The following is a 19,908-nucleotide window of genomic DNA, read 5'->3' as shown; positions in this document are numbered from 1 at the left end:
AACCAGAAGGTTTCATAGATACAAATAACAGTCATTTAGTGTGTAAACTGAACAAAGGTTTATATGGTTTAAAGCAAAGTGCAAAATGCTGGAATGAGAAAATGCATGAAATGTTAACTGATTTAGATTTTAAGCAAGGAGAAGCAGATAAATGCTTGTATACTAGACAAAAGGAAGGTCATTGTGTGTACATTTTAGCATTTGTAGATGATTTGCTTATAGCAAGTGAAAGTGAAAAAGAGTATAAAGAGTATAAAGTGTTTAAATCAGAATGTTGAAATAACTGAACTTGGAAATGTGTCATACTATTTAGGTATGAATATTGAAAAACAGAAAGATGGTTCTTATTTAATAAGTCAGAAACAAAAGATTAATGATCTTATTGAAAGTATGGGTATGCAGGAAGCACACTCAGTAGGTTCACCTATGACCACAGATTTTCAGAGGGATGAAACTGAAAGGGAACCATTACCAGATAACATTCTATACAGATCTGCAATAGGAAAACTTTTGTATCTAACTACCACTTACAGAGTTGATATAGCTAATGCTGTAGGAATTTTAAGTAGAAGAGTGAACAAGCCTACTAAGACTGACTGGACTGCTGTAAAAAGAGTGGTAAGATATTTGAAAGGTACAATTGACTGTAAATTGGTGATTCCGGTAAATAATAATCAGAAATTGATTTGTTACTGTGATTCTGATTGGGCTGGAGATCATTCAGATTACAAATCCACAAGTGGGTATGTGTTTATGTATGGAAAAACATCTATTTCATGGGCAAGTCATAAACAAACCATTGTAAGTTTATCATCCACAGAAGCAGAATATGTTGCTGTGTCTGAAGCATGTCGTGAACTAATGTGGATAGAAAAACTGTGTACAGATTTTGGTATAGAACAGCAGAGACCGATACAGATTTTTGAAGACAATCAAAGCTGTATAAGGTTGTCAATAAATGACAGGGTACAGTCTAGAACAAAACATATTGCAACAAAATTCCATAATGTCAGAGAATTGTCAAGGCAAGGAGTAATAAGTTTGCAATATAAACAAACTGACCAAATGATTGCTGATATCTTGACAAAACCGCTAGCTGTAAGAAATTTTGAAAATCTACGAGAAAAGCTAGGACTGTATGTATATAAATAAATATATAAGAATTAAATTGTTGGACAATAATGCATGTGAAGGGGTATGTAGGAATATGTGAAAGACAAGTGCTGCATGCATTAACTGTCAACAATTCTATGAGCTATGATGTCATTGGATATAGTGTAATGTCTTGTGGGTGTGTCTGAGTCACTCTAGTTGCTCTGAGAGTGAGTCAGTCTGTGTCAGCCTAAAATGGTGTTAGCAATCTCTCTTCAAGCTGTATGATAACCAACTGACAGATTTTTGTATTCAGTAGTTTTACCATGTCTACTGCAAGTATGATGTAAATAGTTACCTGAAGCAACTGTAAGTAAACATCATTTTTGTTTGGAAGTTAAAGAAGAGAGAGTAATTGAATCTTTTATTCAAGAGTCTGTGTGAGAGAGAGAGAACAAAAAAAAAGAATGGGAGTTAACACTTCTAAAGCTCTGCTGCGTATGGGCTAAATCTGCTGAAGTAAAGGTCAATTTTTTTTTTTATTTCTCCCCATCAAGAAGGGGGTGGGGGTTCTCGGATGGGAGAAGGGGACCGGGGTGGGGTGGAGAGGGGGTTCTCGGATGGGAGAAGGGGACTAGGGTGAGGGTTCTCAGATGGGAGAAGGGGGCTAGAACTGGGGTCTGAGAAGGGGCCATGCGTGGGTCAGGTCGGAGAATGGGTCTGGGGCTGAAAAGGGGGGCCCTAATACAAGGCATGTGGATGAAGGGGGCTGGAACGGGGGGCTGAAACTGTGGGGACTGGGGGCTGAAAAGGAGACACGGAGAAGTGGTTGGGGCTGAAGCTTGGGGCTGGGGTTGAAATGGGGCTGAAAAGGGGACAGGGAGAAGTGGCTGGGGGCTGAAGCTCAGGACTGGTGGGAGAAAAGGGCTGGGGTTGAAACTGGGGGCTGAAAAGGGGACATGGAGAAGTGGCTGGGGGGGCTGAAGCTCGAGACTGGTGGGAGAATGGGGCTGGGGCTGAAACTGGGAACTGGTGGGATAATGGGGCTGGAACTGGGGGCTGAAAAAAAAGGGGCAGAGAGAGGGGACAGATCCTGGATGGAAGGGGGAGTGAGAGGGAGGGAGGGCAGACCCTGGATGGATGGGAGAGGGAGGGCAAATGGTGGATTGAAGGGGCAGAGAGAGAAAGGGCAGACAGTGAATGGAAGGGATAGAAAGGGCAGACAGTGAATGGAAGGGGGAGGAGAGAGGGCAGACGGGCAGAGATAGAGGGCAGATGTGGATGGAAGAAACAGCAGAGAGGGCAGACACTGGATGGCAGAGAGAACGAAGACAGATGCTGGATGGAAGGAAGACAGTGAAAAGAAGATGAGGAAAGCAGAAACCAGAGACAACAAACTGTAAATAAAATGTTTTTATTTTTTTGCTTTAGGATAAAGTAGTATTGTAGCTGTGTTAATAAATGTTTATAATAGAACATGTAAACAAGGTAATCTTTTTATTGGACTAATTTTAATACATTTTGGCTAACTTTCGTAGAACAAAACCCCCTTCTTCAGGTCAGGATAGGATACTGTAACAGTACTATACTGTATTGAACTGAGGAAGGATGTTTTGGCCTCTGAAAGCTAAATATATTAGTCCAATAAAATGGTATTATTTTATTTTCTATATTTGTTTTATTTCTATTTGTTAATTTGTAAAGTGGTGATTGGTACTTGTTAGTTTTTTCAAATTTACATCTGCTGTCTTTATATTTTGCACAATACTAAGGGACATTTTCTGTTTCTGTGGTGTTGCATCTTGGGGGTTCAGTTTAATTTTTGTCTAAATAGAAATGTTATGATTATTTATTCTATAGTGGATTAGGGTGTATCTGTGTTTGTGAAAAAGACATGGCTTTCAGTTGGCATTGACTGTGCAGGATCAACGATCTGTATTATTCTGTCTGGTTTCGTTTTACAATAGGTGAATTGATGTTCTAGTGCTCAATGTAGTGTTTAAGATGCTTTCCTTTTCCTTGTGTGATTCGTATAAATGACTGCTTATGGTAGAATTTTTTTATAGGTCCTGAGTGTTTTGTATTCTCGGCATACCTAGTACTGGATTTTGGAGGGGGGGGTGTTAAAAAATGACCGGCCCCGGGTGTCAACTACCCTAGCTATGCCACTGAATGCATGGTATGCATGCATGACACAGCAACTGCTCTCCTTCATTCCAGCTTATCTTTCATTGAGAGCAATCAAGGTCTTCAAACCATATCTCAAGCTGCGTCCACAACACTTTCTCAGCTGGTACCAACACCTACTCTTCATGAATAAATCTGGGCTATGCTCAAACAGGAGCTTTCAGGGCTACTGCAATCACAGGCTATACAGGCTTATAGGGTGCTTATTCCAGCCTCATCCCAGCCCGTTGATGAATCAGAGAAACAGTTACAGGAGAGGTCCTGCAAGCTGGCTCGGCATTGACCATCCAATGTGGCATAAACCCAACCGACATGTGCACCAACATTGCCAGAACTTTCTCCAACATCGGAGGCTCATCTGCGTTGATGCACCTCGATGCAAAACTGAAGCCCTAGTCATCATTCTCTTCCTGTTACTTCCCATGAACAGTACTTTGAAGAATCTGACTCAGACCTCTCCTGGGAGAGGATCATGACCCACAGGACCTCTGATCTCTGCCACCTGAGAGACACAAACCTTCTCCAGAGAGCATCTCTTTTCCTGGCTTTGTCCAGGATACAGCTCAAACCATACCCTTTAAACTAGAAACAGAAGAAGAACCTCAATCAGAACTGTTTGAGGTTCTGGATTATGATTCTCCTCCTGGAGAAGAACAGTTATTCTTTCTCCAGGAGGAATACTCTATTCAAAAACTGGGAGACTACACTGATAGCTCAAGTAGCCCCATAGAAAATTGATATAGGATACAGAAATCTATTGGATTTGAGATAACCCAACTACCCTGCCATTCACTTTTGGTGGAATCTGCTTTAAAACGTACTCATAGTGCAAGTTCACATGCTTCTGCTCCTCCAGGAAGAGAAGCTAGAACACTAGACTCTTTTGGAAGAAAACCTTTTCAGGCAGCAATGTTAACCAATCAAATTTTGGATTATCAACTCTTCCACAGTTTATTTAAAATCTCTAATACAGAGAACTCTTTTGCAGAATTCCTTTCAGCTGAATCCACAAACTTCACAGAAAACTTCTTGCCATAAATATCTAGCCAGACAGGCTTTCGATGCCATTGATGTCTCTTCATGTATTTCTGCCTTAGCAGTAGCAATGCAGCGTCTCTCCTGGCTCAAAGTCTCCAAGCTCGAATCTGCTTTCCAGGAGTGTCTAACAGATGTCCCTTGTTGTGGAGAAAATTTGTTTGGTGACAAAGTCAAGGAAGTGTCTGACCTAATTAAAAAACATACAGATACTATTAAGACTCCTTCCAGGCCACACATTTCTGCTACTTCTCCTTCTTCTAGAAGATTTGCAGGAGGATATCAGCGCTCAAATTACTACATGCCTAAGCGTTGTTACACTCCTCCTCCTCCTCCTCAAAGGACTATGCCACAGTGCTCACATCCAAGACAACAGTGGGGTCTAAAAACCCAGACACCATCTCAGTCTAAACAACCACCTTCCTAGAAAGCATTGCCACCATTATAGCTGTCCATGACAACCAAAAGGTTCACTCTCTTCCAGCAGAGGTGGCCTCTGATAACTTCCTATCATTGTGCTACACACCATTCAGCATGGCTATGTTCTGCGTTGGCAAAAAAAAAACCTCCCGACCATCTTCCAAGAGAGTCTCATTTCAATCCCTCCAAATGAAACTACTTCAAGAGAACCTTGTGGACCTCCTCCAGCAGAATGCAACAGAAGCAGTTCCTCTGCAGGACAGGGGTTGAGGGTTCTATTCTAGATATTTCCTCATAATAAAAAAAGACAGGGGGAGTACATCCAACTCTCAATCTGTGAGACTTAAACAAGTTTTTACTCAAAGAAACATTTTGCATAGTATCCCTGTGGTCATTACTTTCCATGATACAACTCAATGATTGGCTTTGCTATCCAGATCTAAAGGAGGCATATACACATATACCAATTCTCCCTGCGCACAGAGAATTCTTCCATTTGCGATGTGGAATTCACTACTATCAATACAAAATCTTACCATTTGGCTTGGCCTCAGTTTCTCCAGTCTTCACAAAGTGTCTGATGGTAGTAACTGCAACACTTCACAAATGAGGCATGCAGCTGTTCCCCTACCTGGACAACTGGTTAATCAAGGCATCCTCATGAGAACTGACAAGCACCTCCATTCGCTCCACCATACAGCTCCTAGAACTCATCGGATTTGTGGTCATTACCCCAATCACATCTTCAACCAGTTCAAAATTTGGAATTCATAAGAGTTCTTCTCGATACTACTCAGGACAGGGTCTTCCTTCCTTCCTCAACCGAGAATAAACAAACATACTGAGTCTCACCACTCAGGTGTTCAACTCCACCCAAGTATCTGTTCGACAGATGCTCTGCCTACTCAGTCACATGGCTTCGACAGTCCATATAACACCATTTACTCATCTTCACTTCTGAATTCCTCAGTAGATGCTCTCCTCTCAATGGTCTCAAGGCACGCATTTACTATCAGCTCACATATGGATCACTCCGTTGTTACGCCATTCTCTACAGTGGTAGATGGTGTCTCAAAATCTTACCTGGGGCCTTCCAGTCCAGCCCCTTCTGCATCACAAAGTCCTCACTCAGATGCCTCCATGACAAGTTGGGGGCATACCTAGATGGACTTCATATGCAAGGTTCATGATCCCCATGGGAGAAAAGACATATCAATTTTCTGGAACTGTGAGCTGTTTGGAACACTCTCAAGACTTTCCAGAATCGAATTCTTGATCAGGTAATACTCGTTCATGCAACCAGGTAGTGATGTATTACCTGAACAAACAGGGCGGAACAGGTTCTTACCATCTCTGCCACCAAGTAATACAAACATGGACTTGGGCAGCTTCTTGAAACATCTTTATAAGAGCAGGTAACCTAGCCAGCAAACAGAATGCTGTAGCAGGCAAACTGAACAGGGTCCTTTAACCTCATGAATGGTCTCTCAATACCTCTCTAGTTCATCAAATATTCTATCAGTGGAGGACCCCAGCAATAGACATCTTTGCTTCTCCTCAGAACAACAAGCTTCCCTGCTTTCGCTCCCGTCGGAATGCACCCAACCATACAGCTCCAGATGCCTTCTTACTTCACTAGGGAACAGATCTTCTCTAAGCTTTTCCCCTACTACTTCTGATAGGGAAAACTCTTCTCAAACTACGTCAAAACCAAGGGACAATGATTCTAATAGCTTCATACTGGCCTCAACAAATCTGGTTTCCTCTACTCCTAGAATTATCATCCAAGGAACCATTCAAGTTGGATCCTTTTCCAACTGTACTAACACAGATCCTCGCTCTCTAGCCCTGATGACTTGGTTCCTGACAACATAGATTTACATTCCTTAAATCTTTGTGATGCAGTCTCTAGGATACTCCTAGCCTTTAGGACACATTCTACACAAACATGTTACCACTTAAAGTGAAAAAGATTTTCTCTCTGGTGTACACCCAGAACACTTAAGCCTACTACATGCCCTCTATCTACCTTTATAGAATACCTCCGCCACCTTTCAGATTCTGGCCTCACAACTAACTCAGAGTATATCTGAGTGCTATCAGTGCTTTCCATTCTAAAGTTGATAATAAACCAATTTAAATTCTTCCCTTAATAGTTATATTCATGAAAGTTTTGTTTCATACCAAACCTCCTCTCAAACCACCGCCGGTAGCATAGGATCTGAATGTTATCCTAACAGCTCTGATGAAACCTCCTTTTGAACTGCTCCATTCCCTTTTCTCTGAAATTCCTCATATACACGGTAGTGTTCTTAATAGCTCTTACTTCTTCCAGAAGAGTAAGTGAGCTTCAAGCCCTTCTGGCAGACCCTCCTTTTACCAGGTTCTTCCATGACAGAGTTGTACTCCGAACCCACCCAAAATTCCTTCCTAAAGTGGTATCAGAGTTCTATCTCAATCAATCCATTGTAGTACTTGTCTTCTTCCCTAAACCACACTCTCATCCTAGAGAAGCAGCACTGCATACTCTGGACTGCAAGTGTGCTCTAGCATACTATCTAGAGCGTACAAAACGTCACCGGAAATCCTCCCAGCTTTTTGCGTCTTTTGACCCTAACAAACTAGGGATAGCCATCATCAAACATACAATCTCAACTTGGCTGGCTGACTGTACCTCCTCCTGTGCGTATACTCAGGCTGGGCTGACCCTTCATGGCTGAGTCATCACTCACAATATAAGAGCTAGTATGGTGACTTCAGTAGCCCATTTCCACTCTATCCCCATTGAAGGCATGTGCAAAGTGGCTACGTGGTCTTCTATCCACACTGCACACTACTGTCTTGAGCAGCACTCCAGGCAGGATAGCCAATTTGGATAGGCAGTTCTGCAGAATCTTTTTACAACTTAAAAGTAAATTCTGCCCTCTGGCCCTTTTTTCTCCACCAGACTCACTATTTGTTTATTTGCAGGAGCTGATTTATAACATGAGCCTGGTAGCTAGTGAGTCCCACATGTGAGAATATTATGCCTGCTTGTCCTCGGAGTAAGGACTTACCTGTTGCAGGTGTTCTCTGAGGACAGTAGGCATATATTCTCACATCCCTCCTGCCTCCTGTATATTCCTTCCTATACTAGGCCTGTATGATGGCCCTGCTAGCCCTCAAATTTCCTAGTATTGCTGTCATCAGCATAATTTTACTTTCTCCCTGCAGTTGCATGTAAGCAGAGTGCTTGATCAGTACATGGAAAGTATTGGCCACATGTCAAGGTGACACTTAGGAGGAACTGAAGCTATGTGGCCCACATATGGCAGAAACACATGGATATAACCTTGATGGTGATGAGAGACTGAGGACCTCGCAGAGTCCAAGATGTTCCAACGGAAATATATGTTCAGAGAAGAAGGACACCAGGTGTTTGCTACATGGTTTTTGCACGCTGGGAGCACGCGTTACTGATAAGGGATTAGCCAATGGCCACAAAGTGTGCATGTGAACACAAGCAGAAGAGGATGATAGAATAAATTGCCATATTTGTATACATATAAAAAATAACAGAATATTACCATATTGTGTAATGGAAGAAAACAGGAAAATCCATAAATGAACATAAGTTAGATTAGGAGAAATAAAACTTATAACAGTATATAAATGAAAACTGAGAAAGTTTTCCTGAGCAGATTTTGTTATTCAGTCTTTGTGTCTGGCTTTTCTGGGTGACAACCTGTTCCAGAGAGAACAATTATTTTGTATTGGCTTAGTGAAATACCAATAAAGATTTTTACTGGTTGCTCCAAACCTAAGTCTGATTCTCTCTCTTATTCCAGCCACTAGGGCTGAAGTGTTTTCCCCTCCCCAGGGGCAAGGAACGGGACTATACACTCCTCTTCGTCTTCTTAGCTTCAGTACTGTACTGCTGACCCTGCACTTTAGTGCATGCAGGTGCAGTAGGGGCACTGCCTCAAAGTTTTAATGTGACAGTGCACTTGACCACGGATGATGTTACCTACATATGAGAATATATGCCTGCTGTCCTTAGAGAACACCTGCTACAGGTAAGTAACTTAGCTTAATGTGCAAAATGTGTGCACAAGATTATAGAATGAGGGGGTATGTAGAAAATCCAGAACAGTGCCTATTTTATACTTAAAGTCTGGTGTAGCTTCCATCTCTGGACAATTTGAGTTTTGCAGGAAAGTCTGTGCCCTGGAATCAGCATGTCCATATCTGGAGCAGTAGCTGATTTTGAATTCTCTCCATGGGAGGACTAGGATGCTAGTTGAGATTATATATACCCAGTCTTTTTCTGTACCCTAAAGAAAGAACATGGGTTTCAGAGCCTGAATCTGTTCAGGCTATCTAGGAAGCCACTTGGTAATTTTGTACTCTGAGCAAAAGGTTTGTTTGTTTTTTGGGTTTATTTTTAATATAACACCTACCTTTTACTAGTCTTCACAGACATTTTCACATTCATCCTCAGTGGAGAACCTGTTCATGTTTCCTTTGCAACCTCCATGGATGAAACGAATGCAATCATCTTTCTTTGGGTCATAGCCCCATACTGGGAAATACGCCATACAGGGCCCAGAATCTAAGGGCAAAGAGCAGTGCTCTGCAGAGAGAAAACCAAGGGGGAAGGGGGTAAATATTCAGTCCATTGTCACTGCTGTGGAAACCCAGGATACTTCTTTATACTTCATGAAGACAATATTCAGTCATGTGATGAATGTATAATTTGAAAAGCCTTACATGTTTTCCATTTATACCTATGTTTAGTGGTACTATCTGTTTAGATGGCGCTGCTGAATAAACTCATAAAACTTGAGTCATTTGACTTAAATGTTTGAAATTATACCTACTATTTTGTGGACCACCTGAGGAACTGAATAGAAACAGAAAAATGTAGGCAGATAAAGACCACATAGCCTATCCAGTCTGCCCATCCATGCCATCTATTCTCCCTATCAGTGGCATAGTTATGGATAGGCCCACCCAGCGGTGGCACCCCATATCAACATCTCTCTTCCTCCATGGCATCCTGGCATCTGCCCACCCATTGCTGAACCCCGTCCCTCTCTGGTGTACCTTACAGGTGTCCATGGCACCTACAGTGATTCCATTATTGCTACCTGCTCCAGACCTGCAGGCTTCCATCGGCTGGGTCCCGCCCTTGCTTTCATCATTTCCTGTCTGGCGGGACCCGGCCGATGGAAGCCTGAAGGGCCGGCAAAGGCAGTAATAATTGAATCACTGCAGAAGAGAGGTTCCACGATTGAAGATGAGTGGATGTGGTCCCTCTTCATAAAAGTGGAGACAGGGAAGAAGTGGGAAACTATAGACCGGTAAGTCTCACGTCAGTGGTAGGAAAAATAATGGAGTCACTGCTGAATTTAAGAAAAGGATAGTTAACTTTCTAAACGCCAATGGATTACAGGACCCGAGGCAACATGGGTTTACCAAAAGAAAATCCTGCCAAACCAATTTTATTGACTTCTTTGACTGGGTGGCCAAAGAACTGGATGAAGGATGTGCGCTAGATGTAATCTACTTGGATTTCAGCAAAGCCTTTCATATGATTCCCCTCAGAAGACTCATGAATAAGCTGAGAGGGCTGAACTTAGGAAAAGTGGTGAACAAGATAGGAAACTGGTTGACTGACAGGTGGCAGAGGGTGGTGGTAAATAGAATCTGCTTGGAGGAAAGGAAGGTGAGCAGGGGAGTTCCTCAGGGGTCTGTGCTGGGGCTGTTTCTCTTTAATATATTTGTGGGAGATACTGCTGACGTGTTGGAAGGAAAGATTTGCCTTTTTGTGGATGACATGAAGATAGCCAATAGAGTGAATACCATGAAGGGAATAGAAATAATGAGAAAGGATCTCCAAATGTTAGAAGAATGGTCGAGGGTCTGGCAGTTAAAATGTAATAAAATCTGCATGAGGAGACCCAATTGCGGAAGGCTAAAAGACAATTCACAAAAGCCCCGACTACCGCAAATAAAGAGCAGTACTTAGCAGCCCAAGTAACGCTTAACACGCTAATCCATAGTAAAACCAAGAAATCCTTAACATGTTACAGATGTAAGATGCAGAGGTTTGGTTACAAGGCGGGTACCCTCCTAGCGAGACTGATCAAAACGGACGGCCCCAGTAGAGTGATCACAGCGCTACGAGACCTCCAAGGTAGGATAAAAACCAAAAGTGAGGATGTAGGGCAGATCTTCCACAACTATTTTAAGGCACTCTATGGGGGGAGGTTAACAAAGGATGGGGCAAACTGGCACCTTATTTAGACCAGGTAGGCTTTCCTGAACTCCAACAGCATCATATAGCCATGCTAAATCGCCCTTTGACAGGGAAAGAACTGCAAGAAACGATCAAAACTCTGACCTTGTACTCGGCTCCGGGGCCAGATGGCTTCATGGGAGAATATTATAAATCACTACCTAAGGAGGGGTTAGAGGCGGTGGGAAAATACCTGGAGCAAATAATTGAAGATAAAAGATTTCCCCCACATTCGAATGAGGCCCTGATTACATTGATACCTAAGCCAGGTAAAGATGAGGCATGTCCGGGCTCCTATCGCCCCATTTCACTGATTAACGTGGATGTAAAAATCCTAGCACGGATACTGGCTACACGCCTGGGGTGTTTACTGCCGGAGATTGTAGGTGAGGAGCAGGTAGGCTTTGTCCGAAATAGACAAGCAGGTAGCAATGTCAGACGCCTTCTGTTAGCAATGGCACAATGTCAAAAAGAGCAAAGTTCAGCACTGATCCTCAGCTTAGACGCTGAAAAGGCGTTTGACAAGGTGGATTGGGGCTATCTGTTTGGCCTGCTGAGCTACATGAGTGTGCAGGGTTGGTTTGGGGACGCCTTACAGGCGTTGTACAGCGATCCCAAGGCAGCTGTATTGGTGAATGGGGTCAAGGGAGAGTTCTTTCAAACCCATCAGGGGACAAGACAGGGATGCCCGCTCTCGCCCCTCCTATTTGTTTTAGCGATGGAACCATTACTCCGTGCCCTGCGAGCGGATGGGGGGGTGAGAGGGGTGACCTTGGAGGGAGGCATGGTTAAGGCCCTGGCATTTGCGGACGACTTACTCGTGGTGACTCAAGAACCCGAGCAATCTGTGCCAAGGATTTTGGGAGTGATTCAGGAATATAGGACACACTCAGGGTACACATTGAACGTCCAAAATCCAGGGCCTTGGAGATATTGCCGGGGGATAATATAAAACACAGACTCACGTTGCCCATAGAATGGGAGGAAGAGACAATTAAGTACCTAGGAGTCAAAATACCTCGAGAACTCTCCCAAGTGTATAAGTGGAATGTGAGGAGGCTGCTGAGTGAGACGAGAACGAGCTTGCAAATGTGGCAGGGACTTCCCTTATTTCTAATGGATAGAATAGCTTTGTACAATATGGTGGTAGTGCCCAAGTGGCTATATGTGTTCCAAACCTTGCCATTATACCTAGCCAAAGCTGACGAAAAATGGCTTAACAAGATGCTACAGACCTTCCTGTGGGCTAAGAAAAAACCCAGAACAGCACTGACCAACTTGCACCTGCCGGCGGAGTTTGGCAGCCTAGGATTACTGAACTTGCATTATATGACGATAGCTAGTGAACTGAGACACTTGAATGATTGGCTCAGGCACACACAATATTTCACCCCGTCCCAACTAGAACTACGAGAGACTGAGCAAAGACACATAAGTTACTTACTGCATATGAACAGCAAGGAAGAGACAAATTTGTTGGACAGGGCATGGCTACTGCCGGCAGCGAGGGTGGCCTGGCGCTGGCTTTGCCGACACCACCGATTTTCAGCGCATGTGACTCCATACCTCCCGCTTTGTAGCAACCCGGGGTTCCAACCGGGTGAGATCCATGAAGCATATGCACGTTGGAGGGATAAAGGGCTGGAGTATATCCTACAGGCTATAGATGAAGACGGACAGATCAAGCCCTGGGCGACCCTCCAAGCCCAGTTCTCCTTGAAGACATCAGATTGGCTTCATTACTGCCAACTACAGCACTATATAGCGAGCCTTCCACAAGAAACGCTGACAGAAGATGTGCAGGAGGAACTGGGCTCGGCGCTTTTGTTGGGGGCGCAGAACAAGGTGCCACTAACGTACTATCACCGACATTTTAAAGACATGGCAAAAGAACCAGACTTTGAAAGACTATCGAAATTGTGGAGTGAGGAGTTGTAGACGGAAATATCAGCTGCACTGTTGAGGGAACACCTGATTGGACACCACAAGAATACGGACCAAGTAACCTTCTGGGAATTACAATTTAAGTTCACTTTGAGAGCTTACATACCTCCCAGGCAGGCGTTTCACATGGGGGTATCGCCAGATGAAGCATGCCCTAAATGTAAGGCAGAGGGAGCCATGTTGGGCCACATGTTTTGGGGCTGCCCAAGGATCGGGAGATTTTGGAAAGATTTAGCTAAACTGATAGCGGCTGTCTGGACTATAGCCTGGCAAGTGGATGCCAGGCTCCTCTTTGGCTGTCTGCGCCTGTCCAAGCCCCTGCCGAGAGGTTGCCGGGCATTTGTTCTGCGCACAGTAATGGTGGCGAAGAAAACAATATTGACGGCTTGGCTGTCTATGGAGGGCCCCACGGTATCCCAGTGGAGAGGCCAGATGATCCATTTGTTACGTACGGAGAGAACGAGCTTGAGAACCCGACGGCCACTACACGCCAGGGCTTTTTAGAACTGCTGGACCCCGTTCTGGTTGACTTTAATGCCTCATGCTAGGGGACATATAATGAATGCATGAGCTAGACACTGCTCTTACGCAAATGGAGATAGAGGGCTGCGCACCGCGACCATGACAGAGAAAGGGAGGAGGGAGGGAAGGGAGGAAAAGGGAGGGAAGAGAAGGGGGGGGGGGAATGTAAAATTACTGGAGAATCAATCTGGAAGGATGAAAGCATTGAGAGCCTAGTGACTGTGGGATTTGCATTGTGTTCTCATGAATATAAGGTTAGACTATCACTGTTAGATAAACAAACATATACGTTTCATATGTGGATGTTTTGTTGTGATTTCTCCAATAAAAATTATTGAAACATAAAATGCTGCATGAAAAACCTCTATATTATTTATATTGTTCCACCTAAAAAACCTTCAAGTGACCAATGAGTGCAATTTTTTCTTTTTCATATTTGCTATTGTGCGAAGGAGATCACGTGATGTGTTGAAGAGAGCGGAGGTGGAATAGCTCTCCTCTTCGGACGACCCCCCCCCCCCTTCTGACATAATTAACTGAAGACCCGCTCCAAAATAAAAAGTTTTAGGAGAAAGGTAAACAAGATTGTACGGACAACTTTGTTACATGTCCAGAGTCGAAGATGCCGCCAAAAAGCGCTAAAAAAGAAGCGGACAGGCCCTGCATCGCTGAAACCAAAATGGCTGCGAGTTCGCCAACGGAGTCGCCGACGCAGATGTTTACCGCTTCGCAATTACAACAACTGACAGAGGCGGTGAAATTAGCCCTGGAACCTCAGTTGCAGCAGCTAGCAGGCAAATTGACCGCAGTGGACTATCGACTTGCAGACACTATAAGACGCACGGGTGAAGTAGAGCAGCGAGTATCCACTATAGAAGACGAAGGGCCGGAACAGCAACGCAGCTCAAAGACCTGAGGAGCCTGGTACATAAACAAGCGCAGCAAATAGATGAAAATCGATCGCGAAGAGATAATTTGAGAATAATAGGCATACCAGAGACAGTATCGGAACGCATGTTGCCCTCAGTGCTGGAAAAGTGGCTGCAGACGGAGTTTGCACTGTCGGATAGCAGAGGCCCCATCTGCCTGGAGCGCACGCACTGCGTGGGAAGAAAAGCAGACAACAATCAGAAGCCCAGAATGGTGCTGCTTAAAGTCCACAATTTTGTGCATAAGGTGGAAATTCTAAGGGGCGCACGCCTGAAGCGAGATACTTTATCCTATGAAGGTTCGCCAGTCAGAATTTACCAGGATTACTCTTCATCATTACAAGAAAGGAGATGAGCCTATGGCCCGATTTGCACAGCGCTGGTGGAGGCAGGAAAGAGATTTATGGTAGTAAACCCAGCCACGCTGCGAGTCCACCATCAGGGCAAGAGGAATGTATTTCTGACCCCAAAGGAAGCGCACGAGTGGATGGCAGAAGCACTTTGTATAAATCAGAGCAAGGACAACCAGCAGCGAACCACAGAAACTTGAGGCCTACAGCAACCAACAGGAATAACAGCTGAGGCCCGCAGCTATTATTTGGAGGTACAGGGTATGAAGCCATGAATACCGCAAAATTGGGGGGGGGGGGGGGGGGGGGTAAGTCCCGCATCATTGATCACTCTAGGTTTCACTATTTGGGTGGGTGGATTAGACTAAGAGCACAAGGGATGGGTACAGGGGTAGGGGAGGGAAGGGAGGTACAATGGGGGCAGGGATTGAAACAGGCGGGAATTAGGGTGAGCAAGGAACAAGTAAAGGCCATATCTCACGATCCATCTAGGGAGTCCTCAAGCAAGTTAAGGGAGAATCGGGCAAGAGAACCATCAAATAGAACCTTGGGTGAGGCTGGGCACCTGAGGCAGATACACCAGTGTCAGTCGCAATGTAGTGGTACACAGATTAAAACACATTAAAGCTATCCGATTTGCCTCTTGGAACGTGGGGGGCATAGCGACCCCGATAAAACGGGCAAAAATTCTATCAAGCCTCAAAAGACATAAAGCAGACATAGGCTGTCTTCAAGAGACAAAACTCACAGAGGAAGAACATAACAAATTGAAGAGACAGTGGGTGGGGGAGGTGTTTGCAGCATCCTCCGGAGATCGCAGAGGAGGGGTAGCAGTGCTGATAAGGAAAGGGATAAGTACAAAATCAGAGCTATTGCGTGCAGACCCGAAAGGGCGTTATGTCCTAGTAAGGCTATGGATTCAACAAAGAAAATTTTTACTGCTGGGAGTGTATGGGCCCAATACATAATATTCAAAATTTCTCTCAAGTCTTGCCCAGCTCTGCCTCCCCTATAAATCTGAGCAGCTCTTAGTATTGGGAGATTTCAACTTGGTAGTGGATCCTAGAGCTGATTGTTCGAACCCGAGAGTCGCCTCAAGGGGAGGGCCCCGGGCGCACGCGCTCTCCTCTTTTCAGCGCTCCCTCAATTTGATAGACACATGGCGCAGTTTACACCCTGGAGAGCGCGATTTTACCCACATCTCGAGAGCACATGGAACGCTCTCCAGAATAGATTTATTTATTTATTTATTGTTTGCATTTGTATCCCACATTTTCCCACCTCTTTGCGGGCTCAGTGTGGCTTACAATAAGATATGAATAATGAGAATACAGTTGTTACACATTGGTTATAGGTTACATTGTACAAGTTATGCGAGATAATCGAATTATCATTAGGAATATCACAATGGGACATCAACAGGGAGACTTTGGGAGGAGACAATGGGAAGCTTAAGGGCAGTGTTAAGACACATAGGCACATGGTGTACATATTCCTGTAAGTATATGTATGAGTAATGTGGAATTAGGGGGGATGAGAGATCATAAGTGGATGTATGATGCATTGATGTAAGTGAGTGTGGACTCTATGAGTTTTGTTTTTTTCCGTAAATTGTCTCAAACAGATGGGTCTTCAGTAATCTGCGGAAGGATGCTTGTTCGTGGATCACTCTTAAGTTGCATGGCAGTGAGTTCCAAAGCTGCGTGCTCGTGTGAGAAAAGGTTGACGCGTGTAGCATCTTGTATTTCACGCCCTTGAAAGTAGGGAAATGGAGGTTGAGGTATGTTCGGGAAGATCTCCTAGCATTTCTGGGTGGTAGGTCAATCAACTCGGACATGTAGGCTGGGGCTTCGCCATGAATGATCTTGTGGAAGCCAGTGTAGTTTCTCTCGTAGTGGTGTTGCCCTTTCATATTTTGGTTTTCCGAAGATGAGTCTGGCTGCTGTGTTCTGGGCTGTTTGAAGTTTCCTCAGTGTTTGCTCTTTGCAGCCTGCGTATAATGAGTTGCAGTAATCCAGATGGCTGAGGACGAGGGATTGCACTAGGTTACGAAAGACGAATCTTGGGAAGAGTGGTCTTATCCTTTTCAGTTTCCACATGCAGTAGAACATCTTCTTAGTTGTGTTGTTTGCGTGGGTTTCAAGTGTTATGTGGCGGTCGATAGTGACTCCAAGGATTTTTAGCGTTTCTGAGATTGGAAGGTTTAGGTTTGGTGTATTTATCGCGTTGAATTCGTTGGTGTTGTATTGGGAGGTGAGTACCAGGCATTGAGTTTTTTCTGCATTTAATTTCAGACGGAATGTGTCTGCCCATGTGTTCATGATGTGTAGGCTTTGATTGATTTCGTTGGAGATTTCTTTGCTGTCTTGTTTGAAAGGGATATATATTGTCACATCATCAGCGTATATATGTGGATTGAGGTTATGGTTTGATAGGAGTTTTGCTAGAGGGATCATCATTAGGTTGAAAATAGTTGGTGAAAGGGGTAATCCTTGTGGAACTCCACATTCAGGTATCCATGCCTTGGACGTGGTTGAGTGTGATGTGACTTGATACGAGCGCAGGGTTAGGAACCCCTTGAACCAGCTTAGGACATTTCCTCCAATGCCGAAGTATTCAAGTATGTGTAGTAGGATTTCGTGGTCGACCATGTCGAAGGCGCTTGACATGTCAAATTGTAGGAGGAGTATATTGTTCCCGGTTGCTATTATTTGTTTAAATTTGGTCATAAGGGTGACTAGTACTGTTTCTGTGCTATGGTTCGACCGGAATCCGGATTGGGCATCATGCAGTATTGAGTGTTTGTTTAGATAGTTTGTGAGTTGTTTGGTTACCATCCCTTCGGTTAACTTGGTTATTAGTGGTATGGATGCTACTGGTCTGTAGTTGGTAATTTCGCTCAAGTTTTTCTTTGTATCTTTAGGAATTGGGGTGAGTAAGATTTTTCCTTTTTCTTTTGTGAAGAGTCCATTTTGTAGCATGTAATTTACATGATTCGTTAGGTCAATTGTGAATTGTTGAGGAGCTGATTTCATGAGGCTGTTTGGGCATGCGTCTAGTTTGCAGTTGGATTTGGCATATTTTTTGAGAGTTTTAGAGATGAGGTCTTCTGGTAGTGGTTCGAACTCGGTCCAGGTTCTGTCTGCTGGGTGTGCTCCTTCTTCTGGGTCCAGACAGTCTAGAAGAGTGGCGTATTCTATGGGACTGGCGGGTATTTTGTGTCGTAATAGTATGATTTTCTCCTTGAAGTACTTCGCAAGGCTGTCGAGGTCTGGTATGTTTTTACCGTTATTTGTAACTGGTGTGGTATCTAGCAGTTTGTTCACGAGGCTGAAGAGTTTATGTGTGTCTTTGTAATTTGGTCCTATTATTGTTTTGTAGTGTTGTCGTTTTGTCTGTTTTATGGTGTATTTGTATTTTCTCCGAAGTAGTTTCCAGTCGTTTAGTGTTTGTTCGTCTTTCTTTTTGTTCCAAGCTCGTTCTAGTTTCCTGACTTGTGTTTTAAGTTTTTTCAGCTCTTCGGTGAACCATGGATTTGCTTTTTTCCTGTGTGATGTTCTGGTTTGGGTTGGGGCGATTTTGTCTAATGTTGTTGTACATAGCTCATCCCATTCTTGGAGGAATTGGATGGTGTCAGCGTTTGTTGTCCATTCGTACTGGTAGATCTGTTGCCAGAATGTTGTGGAGTCTATTTTTCCTCTCGTTGTGTATGTTGTTCGCTCGGGTTTATTGGTCGTGTTTAAGTGTGTTTTTCGCCAGCAGAGAGTGACATTTGCTTTATGGTGGTCTGACCATAGTGTAGGTGTCCAACTTGTGTCCGTGATCATGATAGTTGAATCCGATTCGAATTTGTTCGTTATAATATCTAGTGTGTGGCCTTTTTCGTGAGTCGGTTGCATGTAAGGTGCTTGCAGATCCCAAAGTTTTAGGAATTCTTTGAACTCTCGTGTGTTTGGTGAGGTGTCATCTTCTAGGTGTAAGTTGATGTCTCCTAGTATGAGGATGTTTGAGGAAGATACGCAGGAATTCGAGATGAAATCCATGAGTTGTGTTTGGGAGTCTTGCCATTTCCCTGGAGGTCTGTAGAATAGGATTGTGTTGAGGTGGCCTGTTAGATTTGGATGGTTGATTCTTGTCGATGCAATTTCAAGTTGTGGGGAGGTAGATTCACCCGTGATTGTGATGGTGAATTCGGGTTTGTAAATTATAGCTATTCCGCCTCCTCTTTTTATTCCATTCCTTGTCCAGTGGGTGATTTTGTATTCTGGTGGGCATATTTCTAGGATGGCTGGATCTGTAGGACTATGGAGCCAGGTTTCTGTGATAAATAGGAGGTCTAGTTTATCTGCGATGATCCAGTCTAGTATGTCTACTGAGTTCCTTACTGCTGATCTTGCATTGATGTATCCTAGATGAATTGAGCGATATGGTTCCAAGGGAGGGTTTGACGTGTTTATTTTTATTAGTTGTCTGTTCCTTCTAATAGCTACTAATAGCACAGTCCACATTCCCTTGGGTGCTCTCATCAGAGATAGGTCCGGAGGAGATATTGGACCACTCTATGATCTGGATAGATGTGGAGGTGCCACAATTTTATCAACCGGGTGGAAGATGGAGGTTCTCTAGTTATCTTTATAGAAATAGTGAGCTGCATGAATTCATTAGTCAGAAATGGGAAGATTATGTTCGCAATAATAGGGAGTATATGGAACGACCAATCCTGTTCTGGAGTGCTGCCAAAGCAGTTCTCAGAGGTGAGCTTATTGCCTTTGTTCATGCCAAAAATAAAAAGCAATCAATAGCAATAGTGAGACTAGAAAAAAGCCTAAGGAAAGCCAAGGCCCGATATATTAGGCAACCAACACAAGGGAACAGGGAGCAACTTCGAGCACTGCAAGTGACACTTAATGCATTACTACATGAACGGGGAAAGAGATTCTTTGCACATCAGTGCTTTAAGTTTCATAGGTTTGGAAACAAGCCCGGAGCAATGCTGGCAAATTTAGTCTCTGCTTGGGGACCGCGTAAGCCAATAGTGATGCTCTGATATGAAGCTGGGAATATTCACAATAAGAGCGAGGAGATAGCAGAAATTCTGACAAACTTTTTCTCTAGGCTATATAGTTCCCCAGAAGATCCTGAACAGGTA

General features: G+C 43.9%; 1 protein-coding gene across 2 annotated transcripts in view; it reads right to left on the bottom strand.

Annotated features, from left to right (window-relative positions):
• LOC115472626 (carboxypeptidase inhibitor SmCI-like) overlaps window positions 1–19,908 on the bottom strand; it is a 76,193-nt gene that overhangs the window by 9,106 nt on the left and 47,179 nt on the right. Inside the window, exon 5 of one of the 2 annotated variants that reach the window (XM_030206944.1) lies at window positions 9,174–9,346. The exons of the other annotated variant lie outside the window; for it this stretch is intronic. Coding sequence (XP_030062804.1) covers window positions 9,180–9,346 — 167 coding nt within the window. The 3' untranslated portion in view covers window positions 9,174–9,179. The remainder of the gene's footprint in view (window positions 1–9,173; window positions 9,347–19,908) is intronic. 2 annotated transcript variants of the gene reach the window in all.

This window comes from Microcaecilia unicolor, chromosome 6 (assembly GCF_901765095.1).
Source record: "Microcaecilia unicolor chromosome 6, aMicUni1.1, whole genome shotgun sequence".
Taxonomy (NCBI): domain Eukaryota; kingdom Metazoa; phylum Chordata; class Amphibia; order Gymnophiona; family Siphonopidae; genus Microcaecilia; species Microcaecilia unicolor.
This window is presented reverse-complemented; position numbering and strand designations above follow the sequence as displayed.